The sequence below is a fragment of the Convolutriloba macropyga genome, chromosome 11, assembly GCF_964194025.1.
Source record: "Convolutriloba macropyga chromosome 11, txConMacr16.3, whole genome shotgun sequence".
Taxonomy (NCBI): Eukaryota; Metazoa; Xenacoelomorpha; order Acoela; family Convolutidae; genus Convolutriloba; species Convolutriloba macropyga.
The window spans coordinates 11,152,693-11,172,801 of NC_134478.1; the positions used below are offsets into that span (position 1 = coordinate 11,152,693).

Consider the following 20,109-nt stretch of genomic DNA (forward strand, 5'->3'; position numbering starts at 1 on the left):
AATCAAAATTATGGCAAAATAACTGAGCTCAATTCACAGCTATAAACATACCCGGAAGATTGCCGGAAAATAGCCGCCGTTGATTCCAATAAGCATGATTGGGATTGAAAGAAAAAAAAGATATTGAAAAAAAAGATATTTGTACAAAAACGTTTTTTTAAGTTCGATTTATGTTGATGGCAGTTTGTAGTTGAACATACTTCTGTTTCTTAGAGAGAGGCTACAGGGGCTACTATCAATACCAATAAGCATTCGAGATGGTAACTAAAACTTATAGGAACAACGTTCAAATAGCGGGCATCTAAAATTGGGCTTTATCCCGTTTCTATTTCTGACTTCCATTTTTTATACTGACTCTGTTCATTTTAAATTCCTTTGCTGAGCAACTGATGTTCAAAATCGCTTTTAGCAGAATGAGAGAAGAGAGAAACAAGCCTAGAGAAGTCAAAGATTTCACGCAAAATGTTGTAAAAGCGGCAAAATGAAGTAAAGCGAAACATTTTTTTGTTCGACGAAGTAAAAAACATAGCAGGACAAGTCCTGAAGTGCAATTCAAAGAATTGTCATTGACTAACTAAAAAACTAAACCTAGAACGAAGTAAGAGTAAATTGGGAAAACCATTTCTAATAAGCACAGATAAAAAAAAATCTTTAAAAAATCAATGTAAAAATGCCGCATGAAAACAAAAAACATTTACAGAGAAATGAAACTTCAAACAAAAAACTAGGTCTAGAATGAACTATGAATGGATTGGGAAAACCATTTAGAAAAAAATCTGATCCAAAAAATCGAAAAAAACAGTAAAAAATCAAAGTGAAATTGCCGCATGTGAACAAAAAACCACTAGCGAGAAAGCGAATTTTTGTTCAAACACCGTTTTCTCTCTACTTTGAAATTAGAGCAAATAAATTTCACGCCGCAAAACCACTCGCCTTTCGCTTCACTTCCTGTTTCGGCGTGACCAAAATCACTACCCCAATTTGACCTCAAAAATCATGAAAATGTGTGAACAGATCTTAAAACATAGCCGGAATTCCGGAAACGACTCAAAGTCATGTCCTCCGATGAGCTGGTTTTCCGAATTGCCAATGTTTTTCGCAGAAGGCATCAATGCAGAGAAAAAAACGGTCTTAAGTCAAAGTATCAAAGGAAAATTTAACAGAAAATTAAACTTGAAAATACCAAGGAAAAATCAATTTTATTTTCCATGTAGCACAAGTACATATGCATACTATAACAGCTGCTTCATGTAAGGAAAACAATTTCTTCAACCAAAAATTATCAGTGAGCCTTAACGACCTCGCCAAAAATCTCTATTTTTGAAGAAAACGAGAAAAAGTAGACAAAAATTATGTAAAAATTCTCACTTTTTGTCAAATTGCATAGAAAGAGACAACTGTGCAGCCAAAGAAACATGAATCTTTTATAAAAAATAGAGCCTACAGGCATCAGATTTAGTTCAATTGCCAATAAACAATATAAAGGGCCAAAATTACAAAATGGTTGAAAAACCTTAAGATTAATCAACAAAAAGACAAAGAAAACAGAATTTTAATCAGAGGAAACAATCGTTTGAAATCAAACTAAGACCCCAATAACTTCCGTGGAAAATAATTTTCAGTCATAATGTTTCAAGCAGTAAACGGCATTTCAAGGAAAGTCAGTACCGCACAAAATCTTTAAAAACAAAATCTCAGAAAAAGACTATGTTCTTAGAAAAAGGCTGATAAAGCAGAGCTGACTAGAACTATACGTTTCCGGACAAGGATAGACTGATACATGCTAGAATGCGGAAAATAAGGACAAACCAAAAAATGAAAAAACAAAAAGTCTAGTTCCTGATTTTTGAAAGTTAAAAATGAAATAAAAAAATGAAGTACAAAAACAATTACATTTCCTTATGTGGCATAAAATAGTATAACTATCCTCCTGTATCAACTAAAATCAAGGAAAAAAAGTTCAAAGATTGGAAAAATAAATATTATTGTCAAAGCAATAAAAATGTCAAAAAATTTCAAAAATGAACCTATGAATAAAAAATTGCAGAATTTTCATTTATAAGACGATCTTTCATTTCTAAGACAAAAAACTAGGGTCCCTGACAATTCAAAAATGACATTCTCTAGTAATTAAATTCAAAAAACGAACAAAGAAAAATTTGACAAAAGAAATTGAAAAAAATAGGGCAAGCTTGTGTACAAATCTACAAAACAAAAATACCTCACGTTATAAAGAGGCATTTAACGCACGAAACATCAAACGTAAATAGCAATGGACACTAATTTTTGAAAATTTGGAAAAAAAAATCCACTTTAGGATCCAAAAAGAAATTAATGAAAAAATCTGAAAATAAAAAAAATTGAGTCAATGTGCCAATTTTTTTTTTACTTTTGAGGCATTATTAGACTCTCAAAAACATTGTAGTATCGATTTCAAATGGCTGCATATTCATGCGGCATCGACCAATATTTACTTCTACAAAAAATCAAGTCGTAAAAAAACATAGTCGGTAAAAAAAAATAGCCGGCAGATTGCCGGAATAGCTGCGAAATAGACTTGCGTGCCGTAAAATACAGATGGAAAAAGATACAGAATTGAGTTGATAGAAGTTATCGCCGCCGCCTATAAAATTTACAAATTTAATTCAAAGGAGGTTGTTTTTGGGTGCAAAAAATGTTTCACTGCCACGGCTCGAACGACCGATCTGATTAACAGCCAGTCGCCTTAACCACTCGGCTGTCGGACCATACCATATTTTCTTACAATCAACTTTGTTTTAGCAACAGAAAACTTCTGAATAACCACAATTTAGGTCACGCAGAAAGCGTGAAATCAAGCGCGAAAAAACCATTTAAGCAGTGACGAGACAGAATGTTCTAGAACAAATGTAAAACGAAAGTGGAGCGTCAGACGACGAAACAAAAAAAACCAAGAGCTCCGCAATATAGCTACGCTCAACTTACAGCTTCGCAGCAATAAAAAACCTTAAGAAAACCAATACTCCTCTTCGAGTCGTAAAAAAAGACAGCGCCCCAACAAAATTCAAATTCTTTGAATTGTAAAAAACAAAAATAGGAGCGGTATAATAGCCGGCTGAGATGAGGGCGGCTATTAAACACAACAGACTAACGTCGGAAGAATTGCTCTCGAACGACTAGTGGGAGCTCAAATTCATTGCAGCCTGCTTCAGTCGGTAGGGAAGGTGGAGTAACTAAATTCACTAACTTGGTCTTCAAATGGCGTCATTAGAGGTTATTATATACCACTACAACCACTAAAAAGTAAAGTGGAAAAATACACCCATTTCGGCGCACTTTTGATTTGACTTTTAGTAGTTAACTGCCGCCACTTGAGTACAGCTTCTGAAAGTGAGAGAAATTTAGATCACGCAAAACGAAAAAGTAACGGTCGCAAAAGTCAAAACGTTCAAGCAAAAATTGTTCATAAAAAAGACCAACACGTTTACATCAATTACTTCAAACTTCGTTCGATAGCAATTTAAAAGACCAACCATAATTACATTATTGCAACACACTTCTTTTGAGAGTAATAGAAAGAAATCGGTTTCAAGACAAATTGCATAAAATAATTGCTGAGTAATTGCTTCAGATCATTTAAGAAAACCAATTACTAAAAACTTTTTCAAGCTAACATGAAATAGAGTTTCTTTGGCTTCGCGGTTATTTAAAATAAACGACATCACCGCTGCATTTACTAAAAAAACCGTTGGATTACAAACGGCTCTCCACCATAATAGTTTCTCCACCATAGCAAAACTAGAACTCAAATTGCAAATAAAAATTCAGGAGGATCAGTTTTATTAAACTAATGGATAAATTGTAATTAATTTACAGATCGAGACATTGAATTATTTTACAGCATGAAAATTTATTATGAAACTAAAGAAGCCCAATGTGATATGGTGAGCACTTCTCAAAAAATATTTGTTTGCACTTTCAAAACGACATCATGAAAATGAAATGTTATTTTTCATCGAACTTGAAAGACAACACGCGCTTGAGCAAACAACATGTTTTAAGATTTATAAATTAAAGGAAAGATTGCTTTAAGATGTGAGAATAGAAATTTATTTAGCACAGATGAAGGATATGTTCCGAAGAATCATTGATCGAATATATGGATAGGACCATCCAAAATTCCAGGAATCAATTCAACAATTCTCCTGTCTTTTTAAAGTCAAAGCAGGGTCTAGTCAGTAACACCAACGCCGAACGTTCAACTTTGTATGAGATTAGCCCATCTGAAGCAGTAATTCGGCCGCCGCATCTTTATTCCCGGAACAATTTTCCAAAACTCCGGCAATAACTTCTCTATCAACAGCTGGGAATGTTTCCTTCAAAGACGTCACGTCAGCTTCGCTTATAACTGGGGGTGCCCGAGGTTGCTGTGGTTGAGGCATCGTCCCCTGCATTTGGGGGTAGTTTTGAGGTTGCACGTGGACATTAGTAGTTCCTGCCATTGCGTATGGGGTCATGACTGGGGGAGGGTACATCTGGTAGGGCGCGTAAGGAGTGTACATGGCTGCTCCTCCAGGTGGCATCATCATTGTATACGGCTGAGGTTGGCTGGCGTTGCCCATCGCGGCCATGTCTTTAGATAGGACAAACGATAGTCGAACTGAAAGAGGAAAGTTAGGATCTGTTTATTTAATGTTAATGTTTAATGACCATCTATACTTTATGTTTTTACAGTATTGTAAACTTCATAGAGGGAAAATCCTTTTAAAAACTTTATTTCGACCTCTTATTGGGCTGAATAAATTACGAAGCCCAATTAATTGACGGAAAGTAAAATGATTCAAGCGAGTGAAACAAAATAACAGCAAAACAGTCAAGCAAAAATATCACATAAAAATGACACAACTACAACAAATGCATCAAACTCCGTTCGAGGGCAATTAGAAGTAAAAAAAGAGTAAGTGTTGATCAAAGTCATGAAATCAAAATACCACAACTGATAAAAGAATGGATACGTTGACGGGGAATTCAAACTTCGGCTAGTGGCGCACGCAATATCCCTAAAACATTTCTATAAACTGATTTTTCGTTACTTTTCACTGACAAGCTTGCTATTTCAAATCTCTTTCCACTTTTTTGAGCCAGCCAATCAAAATATTTGGTGCACTTTATACGTCTATATAATGCTAGCTTCCATCATGCAATAAAATCTCCGGTGTCACGATTCAAGTCTGTTTAATATGAAAAATTAGGTAGTACCACGAACCAATCACAAAAAACTCAAAAGCTAGGGATTGGACGTTGATCAGTTTTCCCCAACGATTGAAAATTCAAAATCTTGTGTATGCAAACACCTTACCATGAACAGTGCCTTCCAAATTGGGACCCTGTTTGCCCGACAGAGAGTAGGCCTTGCTTGCCTCGTCTCCTCCTGCGATCAGCAGTTCTTCAGGTATGGGCACACAGCCCCACGCCACCATCTGGTCATTTTGTAACACACAAGAGTCGAATATCTCGATGTAGGCCATGTCCACTCCTTTTGTCAACGGAAGGGCTATTCTCTGATTCCAACAAGGTGTCTGTAACAACAGGGTTTCATTTTATGGTATCTCCCATTATAGCCCAAAGAAATTATAACCCCTTACTTTTATTTATTTACGGTAAATGGGGAGCGTGGAGCTATTCAACTGTACCAATGTGTATTGATTAAATTACATCATTTTATACGCCAAATAAAGCCACTCCATACCTTGCCAGCACCATCGACAGTTTTTGTCTTGCACATGTTATGTCCCACTCTGATGCGACAGTAGGGTGACATGTTTGTGAGGCCGTAGTTCTTAGTCAGAGAAGCTCTCTCCACTGTCAATGCCAGCTGGCCCAACACATTGGGATCTGTCCAGACATTGTAGACTGGAACTTGCACGTACTGGTAGCCGGGAGCCATCGCTGAAAAAAATTAACCTATATACATCATTCCCAGTATCAAGAATGGTAATCGGTGTCTACATTTTCATTCATTGCGAAGTTCTGATATCTTATCAAATAGATAAAACAGGAGTTTATAAACATATGTCGACCACTTAAACTTCTCCAAATAATGAACGAATGGTCAGCTCGACAATGCTTCTTACAGTTTCAGTTCAGGCGGATGTTATTCTTTCTTTCAAGGTTCACTTAAAACTAGTAACAACAAACGAAGCCACTCGAGAGTTATAATGCTTGTCTAGTAGCCTTTTATCTTAAATTTCGGTATTCAGCAAACTAAATTTAATCCCAAAAATGCAACACACAAAAATATCCATTCAAAAAATGACAACAAGTAAGAGATATAACAAAAAATATATACAATAGAGAACTTCAAAATGTAAAAAATTGAATTATACGCTCACCGAAATTCTCATCAAAATAGAGCAAAACCATAAAAAAATCTAATGATGCCATAACAAAATCTAAGCCATGAGGCCGGAGCTTAGGTGTATTGCTCATCTGAGAGCGTCGCTCACAGGAGTTGAGTGCCGAGAGTCTCACCCTCTCCGCCATGCTTCAGTCTCACCCTCTCCTCCATGCTTATTTAATGTTCTCCCTCATCTTCCTGTAGGTCTCAGGCTCTAGGCTGTTACACTCAGGCTCTAGGCTGTCTAACTAAGCTGTTACACTTCTTCACGGGCATCACATGGAGGTTACGGATTAGCTGTGCGCTTTAGTTTCCCTTTTTTAAGATCATTTTTTATTCTTTATTTTAATGACTGCTTTTTGGTATTTATTTGAATTTCATTCAGCGCAGCATACCAAGTTACTTTTATTCCAATTGAAAAATGACATGAGCGAATCGCGGTCTTCCGTACAAAGAGTGACAATTCCAACAGAGGTTGCAAACAAAAACGGTCATCCTCGACTCATAGGTCAGAAGTTTTAAACGAACAACAGATTCCATGCTCATTAGTTCAGTTCAGCGCGACTGTTGATTGTTTACAATCTTCTCGCCAGGGCCCTCGTGAGCCAGTTGTGGAAGTCGGGGGAGCCCAGATGGTCTCGGTACGTCTTTATAAGATTCGCCGGGTTGGAGCACTTTGGTTTGGGTTGCAGTGTAGTGATATAATAAAGGGTATCTCGGGTTGGTGTGTTGCGTCGTAAGATATGGCCCAGGTGACATACACGCTTACAGCCTCATTCATGCACACACAAACATACGCACGCACTCATACACACACGTGCCTACGCACACATACTCACACTAACGCTCACACGCTAACGTACAACATACAAGCTCGATATACTCCACAAACGCACATAAAACACAGAAGCAGAAGCCACAACAAAAATGAAAACTTTGAATTTTCAAATTTTATTGTGCACAAAAATTCAAATTTACTCACAAGTTAACTTTATTTATAATTTTGACTGATAAAAGGTCACATACATAAAATTGCACAACCCATAATTGGGGTTGAAACACCAAGTGAAAGGTCTGATTGCATCAACGTGCATCAAAAATACAAAACTTAGCTCATTGACAACCTCAAGTGTCAATCTAAACGGATAGCGCTCACCTAATACGCAAATTACTATTGCGTCATCTAATTTGCTGTTATTCAGATTAAATTTCACGTCGTCCCCACCATGATACTTCAAAAAATACTATCAATAAATTTCAGAGAAATTATTTGCTTAGCCTGCGTTCTGTTATACAAGAAGCTCTTCATTTTTGAACACAACACAGCAACAACGCAATAAAAAAAACTCAATAAATTGTATTTTATACGAACAATGCGTACGCGCCCAATATTACGCGTCCTCTAAGCAGTTAAAAACAGGTTTCATTTAGGGAAGAAGATATATTACCACTATCAATTAACTAGTTGCAAAAAAAACATGGTATCTCAGTGGATAACTCAATACCTTGTACCAGCGGTGTCGAATTCTAATTATATTACAAAAACACTATTTTGAAACTCACGATCTTCTTCCTCATCGTTATCCTCATAATAACTGTATGGATATCTGGAACCATAAAGGCCCATACCATACCCGAGACCATAACCATATCCAAAACCAAGGCCACGATGATGGTGTCTATGATGATGTCTCCGTCCACCGAGAAACGGCATAATTTAAACCATGGACAGCAATTTACAAAACAATACTTGAACAAAAATAAATATGACTGAATGTTCTAATTCGCTCTAAATTTATAATTCCAGCATTACGCTTAATATCAACTCAAATGAAAACAGCAAAATTTTGAATAACAAATAATAGTGGTTACCAGTAAACCATACAGAATGGTTAAACTGTGTTAGCTTGAATTAAAAAGAGACAAACTGAAGTTTGTACTATCTTCATACTGGTTCGGAATTCGGATTATACTGACAAATCCACATGCTTCAGACAGAGCAGCGTTGCAAAATTGCAAAGAAATGCAACCTAAACTATGTCTTCTGCAGAAGTAAGCAAAAAATGCTCGCTATTGCAACAAAAATTGGGACAAAAAGTCCAATGAAAAAGCGTATGAAGCAAGTGAAGTTCGGGGCCAAAAACTGACAACTAGAACGCATTCTAAGCAAAAGGCACCAAAGACATCTTAACTCTCTGGACCAAAAATGCCCGTTTTAAGCTTAAAACTAATAAATTTAAAGTTTAAAACAAATTTATGCCTTATCATATGGGCCGCAAATCATTGACGGGAAAAATTTGGAAGGAGAGAACAGGAGAAATACCTCACTAAAAGATGTTTCACTAAAAGTAGCGCTAGCGATTTCATTGTTGATTTGAACAGACTGATAATATTATCTATGAGCAGTTAAGAATTTTAAATCTATTGATATTACTGACGAGTTTTATCACTTTATCTTTCTATCATTTTTATCACTTTATCACTTTGAGCACCTGTGTCAAATAACGGCATAGAGGTGCCCGATACGTTGGAAAAGATTTTATGCAAAAAGAACAAAAAATAAATTGAGAAAACGATTGAGCCGATTAAGAAAAAGGACACCAACTTTTGATTTCAAATGCTGATATTAATCAAAGGATTAAAAAGCCAAAAGACATCTAAATGGCTGTTTATTATAGATTTTTTTTATTAATGGCAAATAAAGACAGCGGAAGATATTTTCAAATTTAGTGGGAAAAAATAGGGTAACAGCAGCAGTGAAAAACTGCCTCCCAAAAAACTTCAATGAATGGAACTTCAAAATATAGATCTTTTAAAACAAGAAACATTCATATTACCATCACCTTCAGTTCCCTTTAAACACTCATTATTTTAATCAGACGTTAAAATTAAATTAAAAATCTCCTAACCTTTCAAATTGACTTCCCTTTATTTCCACTGTTATGACCCATTTCTAAATTATTCGTAAAAAATCAATCCTGGCTTGTTCGTCCAATCTGGGATAATCACAAAACGAAACACAGACTCAAGTCAACCAAATCGCTGTCAAACGTGGCGAGGGCTCAATTTATTACTTGCCTGCTTATTGGGGCTATAAGCCTGTTTAGATGTCCTTTTATATGTTTACTGATATTCAGAAGGAAAAATGAAACAAATTTTGGAGCACTTTTGATTACAATTTTGAAATCTCCCGCAAATAAAGTCAATGGCTGGAGCTCCAAATAAGTGCAATTTGAATCACGCAGAAAGAACCCAGGCTTAAAAATCACTCTAAAAGCAAAATTACTCAAGCGAGCCAACGAATATTTTAGAACAAAACGGTTACTCAAAAACTTTTTTTAAAAAGACACGAACGTTTACAATAATTGATTCAAGCTTCGTTCAAGAGTAAATAAAACACACATTTACTCAAACTCAACGATTTTTAAATCCTTTAATCTAGCTTAAAACTGTAAATTAATAGCTATTGCAGCTTTAACCTAAGTGGCAAATTACAAATTGTGATGCCCAAGAGATCCCCACTATTGTGTAATTGCTTTTAGTTGACTTTCAGGCCTCAATCTAAAGTAAAATTTTTTAAAATGAAAGAATGAAATTCATGGGCAATTAAACGTATTCAAGCTAATAGATGAATTCCACTAAGAGCACCAGAACGTGACTTCACAGAAAAAAAATCCATTTAAAAATCACCAGTTGAGTAAATTATCGAAACATTGTCTCAAAGCGAGATTGAACATTAAAAAAACGTACCAAAAATGTTTTCGCCGTAAAAAACGCACCTCAAATACAAATCTTAAATTACCTCTGCCAATTGAAAAACAAACATGGATTAATGTTGCAGCCAGATTTACTTTCACAAAATCGACGAGAAGTCAAACTTCTATTTTAAAAATCTAAATTTTACGGCCACTATCTATACTTAACTTCAAAACTAAGCTAGCACTATACTTTTTAGAAGTATAAAGTCAAGTGTTTGACTGAGAACACATCAATTTCTTGTCGCTTAGTAAAAAATTTTACACAAATAATCCCGTAAAACTTTTACACAATTATTACGCTAAAGTAACATAAACTATCCCATTGTCAATTTGTTAATATATAATCAAAGTTCACTGATCATAAATCTGGCCTCAATATGCAGTTTTTTTTCATTTTTGTCCAATTTTAGATTAAATTTGCATTTACGTGAAAACTAGAGAGAGGGTGAAAGAAGTCAACAGTTCTCCAATTTGAAAGGTACTTCGCTTGACAAAAAAATCAGTGAATACAAATTCTCAATAGGGTATCTAGTACGTTCCAGCTAGTAGACTGTTTACTGCTGACTCACTTTTGACATTAAGTTAGTTTTCCTAAAAATGAAAACTCGATTACTTTAATATAAAGTTACGACAGAGAATAAATGGATGCCACAGATGCTCATCTATGATTTGGTAGAACTTCTCCAAAAAGACTTTACGGGTATTTGGTTTAAATTTGTCGAATTTGGGCAAAAGTTTTTAAACTGCCAGTCGCTGTGTATTTGAATTCTTAATTTTAAAGCTCGGAGATTTTTATAAATATAAACATAAAACTGGAAAAGCATTTACAACTCGATGCAACAAAAATTATTTATAAACAACTTTGAAAAAAATTGGGCCCACAAGTCATTTTACGAGCAGAATGTGGAAAAATCGGGAATGACTGGATCATGACTCACTTTCGTCCGCGTGGGTATTTTCACATTGACTTTTGAACGGACACAAGAACGCACTAAAAATTCTGAACTAGCTAAATTTTGAAACATATGTGATTTCGGAAAATACAAGGAACAGATACTGCTCGAATTATATCCTTAAAAATGTGAAACTAAAATTTACATTCGCCAAAATTTAAATCTTTTGAAGCTCTTATCATTTCAGTATTATGCAATACAACAAACGTGCGCACTTCTTTTTCGAAAGGTGGTGTATCCAAACATTTCTAGGAACTCAAATTGCAATTACAATTGTTTCTATGTTTGTTTCGTTTCGTTGTCGAAAACATTTTGGAATTCATATGTACACAAAAATAATTCTGTTGGTCTTTACAGTCACATTAGATTTTTCAGTTCCAGCTTCATTTTAGGTTTCTAGGGAGTTATAAGAGCAAAGGAAGGATTTTCAGGAAGATAAACATCAGGACCATATCCCTCTTCTATGCCCCTCGAGTTGTCATATAACGTATAGCCATCTCAACCCCCTCCCCCGCCCGCAATATCGTCAAAATACCATATTGGGGTGGCCTGTAAAAAATGTTGTAAAGGTAAAGGTTACCCGGAACAGGCTGCGGCCTTGCAGCAGTTGTATTCAGTTGAGATTGACCTTGAGGCTTCTGTTGAGTAGGCTGCTGCTGCTGTGGGTAGGGCACGGATGATTGCTGAGAACTCGGAGGAGGTAAATTGACCCTTAAAAAGTCGTCATTCATTTGGGTCGTTGCCCCTCCAGTGGCTCGCTGACCTCCAGTAGCTCCCCCAACAGCACCTGCATTGTTTTCATCGTCACTGTCTGGTGCCCTTCGTGGCCCTTCGTCGTCTAACAAAAGAGGCTGTTTAGAAGACATCAGGAATCTGAAATACATTTTACATCTTAAAATTGTAAAGTCAATAAGTTGTGGATAAACAGCGTGCGAGTCTGTTTGTAGCACAGAGAGTTCCAACATAAATCATTTAAAAAACTTAAAGAAACGAATTAAGCCATTGTTGCATAATTTTTTCGGGGATTTTAAGCGCTTTTGAATTTAGAGCACCTTTCGAAAATGAAATGCTCTAAGATGCGTTGTAAGCATTTTCATTGAAAACTATGATCGCTTGAGTTGATATTTTTGCTTCTGCACAATTAGACCAGTTTAGCTTATTATTGCACGATTTAAAATTTTTTAAAAAAATATTGCTGATCAGATTGAATCCGCTCTGGCCAGAAATTGAACTTTTCAAAATCGTGCATCTTTTACATTATATTTGTCATGTTTTTCCCGTATGGCTACTATGTTATAAAAATCATCGAGAAATATTTGAGCAGCCCAATGTGGTATCTTTAAAATAGAACTATTCCAGGTCTGCAACTGTTTCTTCCAACATTTTCTAATGTAGTTTTTTTGCTTTGTTTCGCTTGTTATAAGATAACTCATCTAAAAGACTGCTAGACGATCCATCGTTTTTAAACTTTGAACATAGGTGTTTAAAAGTGCATTTTAGGACAACAGAGTTTTCAGCTGCTCTATACTAATCAGTTCGACTTTCGGAACGAACATAGTAAGAGCTATCGATGCGCTGTTGAACCCACCGAAAAGTTGAGGAAAACTTAAAATGTCAAGTTTTTCCCCTCAATTTGAGGAAAGCTTTTGATACGATGGAACACTCGATTTTGTGGTACCTGTGTAGTGCAATGAATTAATACTCAGACGCAGTATACATATAACCTTTGTTTTTTTACTTCATGATTCAATTGTCCTATGATTGACTGTTACAGTGGCAGGTAGTTGTGACCTCGAGCACAACTAACACACTGGCAGCGAACTGTCTAAGCGAAGTTCTGCCTCAACGTTGAAACTGAATAGTTTGTCACTGAACGTATTCTTCTTAACTCAAGTCCTAATAGCTTATACGACTAGCGTACCACTCACGTGTACAACGTGGCGCAGTCATATTCGAAAGGACGCACAACACTAGGTCTTGAACCATTCTAGAAGCCCAGCAGTAACCCGCTGATCACTTGGAGAAGTTAACACAAGATAGCCCTCGTCGCTAAGACAAACATCGAATCAGATGAACTCCTCCCTCCAAGAGAGACTGACCGCAATCATTTACCCCCCCCCCCCACCCGAACCCTTAGAAGAACAGCCAGTCCAGAATTCGACACAAACAATGGAAAGGGAATGATTAACGGGGTATCACCAGGCAATAGCCAAATGAAAACGAGTGCCACCTGAGAGACAGAGTAGGTGTCTTGTGCGGCGATAAGCCAGCGAAAATGGAAGACAGGAAAGCCAAATCAATTATCTACCTCAGCCTCGGAATCGAAGGACGAAAAATGCACTCAAGGACAATTCCCCACACAAACGTGGAGACTAAATAAACCATAGAGATATGGCACGAACTCGGGCAAACATTCATCCGGCCAAGAAATGTCACCTTCGACAAATACCTGTTGCTTACCTGCAAAAAACATGGCGGAGAGACAATGGAACAATTTCATTCAACACTAAAGTCCCTAGCCAAACACTGTCCGCTAGCTCACCTAGAAGACGAGCTACTTAGGGATATATTCACTGCTAACATGATAGACCAGGAGATCCAAAAGTAGCCATTGAAAACGACACTCACCCCAAATAAAGCCCTTGAGTTAGCAGCGAGCATTCAACTAGGCATAAGAAGCCAGCTAGCAATCCAAGCAAGACGACCGACAGGCTCGTCAACCACCCCATTCATCGGCTGGGAAGAACCCGTTATGAAAAATTCAAGTTCACGCTACCGTGACTCAAGTAGACCATCAGCAATTCCCCGTGGACTGAATAGGGGAAACAAAAGACTTACCAGAAACAACAACAGAACCAACAGTGTTCCAAAAAGCCATAGACAAAGGATTATACAACTTAACGAACACATTCAGTATTCCAGACGATATTATAATACTCACAGGAGGTATAGAAAACCATAAGCGAAAACTATTCAACTACCTATACAGACTAAACCACGGAAACCTAGCAATAAAAATAAACAAATGCCATTTCGCGAAAAACAAAATAACATGGCTACGAAATCGATGCAAAATCGATAAAAACCAATCTTCTCTAAGACACAAGCAATTCTAAACTTAAAGCCACCATCGTCACACAAACAACTTAAGCCTTTTCTAGGAAGTTCCTATCACCTGACAAAATTCATACCCAATCCAGCAACGTTATGTAGAAGATTTAAAGATCTACTTCAAAAAGATACCACATACATATGGACAAAACACCACCAATCTCAATTTGAAATCATAAAGAACTGCAACAGGAACCTAACTGAACACACGCTACGAAACAACACGCAAGACCAGAGTCAAAACAGATGCTTCAAAGGCAGGACTAGGAGCAGTCCTAGAACAAGAAACATGCAACGGTTGGGAAACCATATCCTACACCTCTCGATTTACAAAAGCAGAACAAAAATAGTATAAATGAACTGGAACTCCTAGGGGTAGTATGGACACTGGAACATATTAAACATTACCTACTAGGACATCATTACACCGTACAAACGGATCACAGAGCACTACTATTGATCCTCAAAGAACGAACAAGCAAAATTCACCGCAGTCGCCTGTCAAGATGGTATGATAGACTAATCCCATTTCACTTCAACATCGAACACATAGCAGGCACAAAATTGGAACTAGCCGACTATATGTCCCGCAATCCCTCCGAACCAGCTAAACCGCCAAGCACATATGATGAAAATTTTATAATAGCCCAATTAGGTTTTATGCAAAAAAAACAATTCAAATTATACGCAAAAGAGGCAGACCAAGGAAACAAAATAAGCAACCGATCAACAAAAAGCTAAAAACGCAAAACGACTCCGACTACAATAAACACAAAACCCTGGAATCGCCTCACGATTCCCAACAAATAATAACACGCAGTAAAATCAAGCGACAAAGGGGTAGGCCTAAGAAACTAAAAGTGAAAACGTCGAACGATTCCTTACTAACCAAAGGCAGTCACCAAAGACACGTCATAAAGACAAACAATCCACAAAAGGGAAGTAATTATCACTTGCGCAGCGTTCAAAACCAAAATAAGCCACAAATAAGCACTCCTAATAATGACGTCACACACAATAGACAAGTCACACAGCGAACGATAACAAACGCGCATTTGTCAATTTACACATCCAATACATAACAGCTCAAGAATACAGGCAAACAAACTTCGATAAAGACCAAAAAGACCATTTTCTTTGACCAGTTACCTCAGCTCAAACCCCAAAACTACAACAACAGAGCAGGATGAACAGTTACCAAAATCAGAAAGGTTTATTCGGTACACAAGTAATCGCAGCGATGATTAACAGGGACACTGTCTTACGCGAGGTCAGAGATTGTATTCTCACTTGAGACCAAGACAGATGCAAGCAATTGAGCAAGCAGATACATGCCAAATGAAGGAGCCTGAGCGTTAACAACGGCTGTATCCTAGTAGACAACGGGCTTGCCATACCAAACATCATGAGGAATCAGTCATGAACGTCCTTCAACCAACGTAACCGGGAGCGTGGGGCATGACTGAACTGGGCCAACGTTAATGGTGGCCATTCATAAATCGGGACTTAATCAACAAGTCAAAAACATGAAGACCCTGCACTAAATTCGGTAAGAAATTAAAAAGTATTACAAAAATCCAAATGGGCACCCCTTCCACCATGCTCAGAACCAAACGAAGAAATCCAAACAGACTTTGGCGAACCGATATTTGATGGAAATGGGAGGTAATTCAATCGCTTCTCGGAATTCCCCACCCTAAGACTTGTTACTAATGCAAACGGCCCCAACAAAAAAATTACTACACAAATATATCGCCCAACACGGGGTACCCCGACAAATTAGGTTAGACCAAGCCAGATGCCTAAAAAGCAATAAGGTACAACAACTATGTACACGATACGATATAGAACAAATATACGAGCCGGCCGACGACCATCGCCCAATCGACCTAGTAGAACGCCAAATACAAACCGTCAAACGACGATTAGGTTAAATTAAACTCTATCCAATCAGAGACCGTTCAATATTAAAAACGCATTACGAAACCTATCGTACGTATAATAAACAAGTATAAAAAAACTCGAAGCTTGCTCCCTTCGGATGGTAGAAAAGCAAACACGTCACTAATTAACGTAACTACTAAACCCAACACTAATAACTTAAGTTGGTCAAAGACCCTAAAATTATATTTAGATGACATCATAGGCGAGGAGGAATTAATCAGTGAGGACCACTGGTACAATGAAGAAATTGACAGCGACGCAGAAGTTCAGGAGGTCAAGCAGATGAAATTTCAAGAAGCCGAAAAAGACACCAGCGAGGTCCCAAGAACAATTAAGGTTGTTCCTGTCTTGGACCCAGCACGTGCGGAACAGCGCAACAAACAAAAGTCAAGACAGGGGGTGTGGGAAGCGAACATAACGAGGGAAAACAACGAGGGAAAGCCGACTCTCGTGGGAACTCAAAGGCGTTCAAAGCTGCTTGCACAGAGCTTTTGTGGAACCCTCCATCAGCAAACGGGTTTTTAGGTGCTGCACCGGGTAACCCTGCCCAACTGGCCCAGCTACTAATAAGGGCGGGAGATGTTGAGCTCAACCCAGGTCCGAAGAAGTACATCTGCCCAATCTGTGAAAAACAGATCAAGAAGGAAGGGAGTGTCTTCTGTAGTTACGGAGCATGGGTGCACCTGAAATGCACTAACCTGACAAGCGTCTCGGACTACAAGGAAGGTTATAAATGTAACATCTGTTCATGGTGCGAGAGAGCGAGAAGGGAAGACCAGAACCAGGAAGGAGAAGTGAGCCCACCACCGACAACAATGTGTCCATTTGCGGAACAACCGGAGGACGAGGTGGCCCACACCAATAGAGAGCGAAGGAAAGAGCGAAAGAAGGAAAAAAGGAACAGAAGACAAGAACTGAAAGACAAGGAAAGGGTTGAAGCAGCCAAACGGAAGTAGTCCTGCTAACAGAACTGAGAACCCGACAGGGGGATAGCGTGGATAAAAGCAAAAGACCTATACGGGGTGCTAATCCACAGCGAACGGAGCGCTGTTTTCCTAAGGGATGAGTGGGCAGTCGACTGGAAAGACCAAGGAGGTAAAAAGTGGTACGGAGGGAGAAGCACGGCAGTTGAAGTAAATGGTATAAGATGGGTAGCAACATACCAACCCCTATGGCAGAGCGATAGAAGTGAATTTGAAAGCTACCGTGAGATTCTATCGAACTTGGTGACGAGATGTGACAGAAAGACCAAGTTAGTCATTGGTGGTGATTTTAACGCTAGTGTGGGAACCCTCGAGATGAGGGAATGTGACACAGCCACGGGCCCTTTCGGCCATGGAAAGACATGCAGCCGGCCGAGACCTAGCAGAGTGGTGCCACAGTCAAAATTTGGCATGGGTGAACTCATTCTTTCGATACGGGAGAAGAGGAACATGGAGGTGCCCAGCGAGAAAAACCTGGCACGAGCTAGATGGGTTTCTGGTAAGGCAGGCGGAGAGGAGCCGGTTAGTCAAGAATGTGAAAACTAGAGTCACCGACATGACTTTGACAGACCACAGAGTGAAAGGAATGATCATCCGGGCGCGTGATCCCCCGAGGGTGGAACGAAAGGCGAGGAAGGTCCCCAGTGTGAATTGGGATGCCCTCAGAAACCCAGAGAAAGCAAAACAGTTCAGCGACAGAGTAGAAGCAGAAATGAAGGGCCTAACAGCAACAAGTGACTGGCCTGCTCTAACGAAGTTAATGAACAAAGTGGGGAAAGATGTCTGTGGTGCGAAAGACAAGACCTCCATAAGTCCGTGGATAGACGCTCACACAGATGAGGTGGAACGGTACCAGAGGGACATGGTCGAACTCACCCGACAGATAAAAAACGCAACGGTAAATGAAGAGATCAAGCTCAGGATCAAAAGAAAGTCCGAGCGGAATATAAGCTAGCGAAGAAGACCTGGGCAGACGAGTGGCGGTTAGATGTCGTGGAAGAAGCCAAAGTAGCAGAAAGGAAGGGCGACACCAGGACCATCTATTCGCTTCGAGCCGTGGGGATCAGAAGTCTCCAAACCATCCAAGAGAAATTCTCCCCAGAGGAATTTAAAGAACATTTCATGAAGGTCTCGCTAGAACGCTATGAGCGGGATGCCAGTGATATAATGAGAACGGCTGAAAAAACAACGAAAAGAAGTGACCCTGAAGCCGTGGCTGCTGCGAAGGAAATGGAGCGGGACATCACCGTCGAAGAGTTTCTAGAAGAGCTCGGGAAAATGAAGGATGCAGCCCCTGGCCTTGAAAATGTGAGAGTGAGTGCGGTGAAAGCGATGAGCACTGGAGCTAAGAAGAAACTCTTCTGTAGCATGCTGAAACACCTAGACTCGCCCCCCAATGAATGGCCAGAAGAGACCAAGGAAAGATGGGTGATCCCTCTCCATAAAAAAGGGGCACGCGACAAACTGGACAATTATCGAGGTGTGTGCCTGTTGCCGCTAATTAGTCGAATAATTGCAAGAATTTTTGCGTCACGGATAAGGAGATGGGCAGAAAAGATCGGAGCCCTGGGAGAAAACCAAAATGGATTCCGTGAATGGAGGTCTACCTGCGACGCCACACAGACCATCCTCAGAGTTGACGAAGAGGTCAGAAGGGTCAAAGGCCCCTGTAAAGAGATGAGGACGGATCGGCCCGGGGCAGTGCTGCTAGACATCACTAAAGCGTACCCGCGAGTAAACCGACCGTTACTGTGGAAAGTCCTGGAAAACCTCGGAATGACAAAGAAAGTTCTGGACCTCATGAAAGGATTGTACGAGGAAACCAAGTACCGAATAAAGGGCAGAGAAGGACTAAGCAAGGTGTTGCAGCCCGAGAGAGGACTGCGCGAAGGAGACGCCACCTCACCCATTCTGTTTAACTTGTACCACGAGCAGTCCATGAAACTAGCCTTGGACACCCGTCACGAATCCGCTAGGAGGAGTGGCAAGGAATGCGGCCTCAGGTGGGCGTGAGTCCCGGGGGGAAGTTTCCCCAGTAGTGAGCCTAAAAGAGAACTTTGCAAAGCAGCCAAAGTGAGCCCTTCGAAATTGATGATGCCCTCTTTGCAGATGACTCGACTTTACTTGGGTTGCTGGAAGAATTGGCGAGCGGGAAAGAAGTCATCAAGGCCGAGATGCTCAACTTTGAAGAGAAACGCCACGATGGCAAGGAAGAAGTGATTGCTTTCGGCTGCGAAGCCTCTGCGAAAACCCGCATACTCGGCACTATGCTAGGAAAGAAAGAAGACCGAGCTGCGAGCATCAAAAGAGGTTACACAGACTGGACAAAAGTTAAAAGATGGCTTTGGAGATCGTCCTTGAAAAAGCGAACAAGAGCCCTCATAGTACAGGCGGTAGTTGAGTCAACCATGCTGTTTGACTGCAGTGCGAGAGCGTGGTCACCCACAGATCTGCAGAAAATGCAAAGCATGGTAGACACATGCTACAAGTTTGTATTGAACGATGGCCGAGGCCTCCCGAAGCTAAGAATTCCAAGAGAAGGAACTAACAGATTCGAAATAAGGCGCCAGCTGTGAGTACAATCGATCAGAACTAAAGTGGAAACCAGAGCCTAAGAGAGAATTGGCCACGTACTAAGAATGCCCAATGAAAGAACAACGAAGAGTAATATTGGGCAGATGGAATGCCGAAAGAGAAGAGGAAGGACAGTTAAAAGGCGGCACGATCTCATACTGGAAACGACTGATAGCGGAGGCGGGAAACGATTGGACGAATGTTGAAAATCTAACTAAGGACAGGAAGAAATGGAAGACACTGGTGAAAGAGAGGCAGAGAAAGCTAATCGAGCGGGAAAACGAAATGTGTAAATACCACAAGGGTGGAGTGAAACCCACGCGAAGTCAGCGAGTAACTGGAAACTCCCTTCGTTGCAGATGGGAAGGCTCCACGAAAGAATGTACATCAAAAACTCGTGCAACATGAGA

At 39.4% G+C, this 20,109-nt stretch overlaps 2 protein-coding genes across 3 annotated transcripts; one reads left to right on the forward strand and one right to left on the reverse strand.

Annotated features, from left to right (window-relative positions):
- Positions 1–3,802: 3,802 nt before the first annotated feature.
- Positions 3,803–11,956, reverse strand: LOC142349268 (toll-interacting protein-like). Of its 2 annotated transcripts, none has more exons than XM_075400715.1 (4): positions 11,668–11,956; positions 5,729–5,928; positions 5,339–5,558; positions 3,803–4,639 (listed from the first exon to the last, which is right to left on the reverse strand). In XM_075400715.1, the coding sequence occupies exons 1-4, from the start codon at positions 11,951–11,953 to the stop codon at positions 4,254–4,256; spliced, it is 1,092 nt and encodes a 363-aa protein (XP_075256830.1). In that variant the 5' UTR covers positions 11,954–11,956; the 3' UTR covers positions 3,803–4,253. The 2 variants fall into 2 exon arrangements, with proteins under 2 accessions (XP_075256830.1, XP_075256831.1); XM_075400716.1 differs by lacking the exon at positions 11,668–11,956 and adding an exon at positions 7,940–8,221.
- Positions 11,957–17,681: 5,725 nt separating this feature from the next.
- Positions 17,682–19,701, forward strand: LOC142349039 (uncharacterized). The gene is made up of 3 exons (XM_075400451.1): positions 17,682–18,023; positions 18,077–19,128; positions 19,194–19,701. The coding sequence occupies exons 1-3, from the start codon at positions 17,682–17,684 to the stop codon at positions 19,699–19,701; spliced, it is 1,902 nt and encodes a 633-aa protein (XP_075256566.1).
- Positions 19,702–20,109: the final 408 nt, after the last annotated feature.

Bases quoted from the DNA above. Each gene is read 5' to 3' on its own strand.
- LOC142349268 (XM_075400715.1), bottom strand. From the start codon at position 11,953: ATGTCTTCTAAACAGCCTCTTTTGTTAGACGACGAAGGGCCACGAAGG. The intron at 5,929-11,667 runs GTAACCTTTACC...AATTTTTTTCAG, and splicing joins AAGGCCGCAGCCTGTTCCGG to CGATGGCTCCCGGCTACCAG. The intron at 4,640-5,338 runs GTAAGGTGTTTG...TTCCTCTTTCAG, and splicing joins TTTGGAAGGCACTGTTCATG to TTCGACTATCGTTTGTCCTA.
- LOC142349039 (XM_075400451.1), top strand. From the start codon at position 17,682: ATGACTTTGACAGACCACAGAGTGAAAGGAATGATCATCCGGGCGCGT. The intron at 18,024-18,076 runs GTAAATGAAGAG...GCGGAATATAAG, and splicing joins GACAGATAAAAAACGCAACG to CTAGCGAAGAAGACCTGGGC. The intron at 19,129-19,193 runs GTGGGCGTGAGT...TTTGCAAAGCAG, and splicing joins GGCAAGGAATGCGGCCTCAG to CCAAAGTGAGCCCTTCGAAA.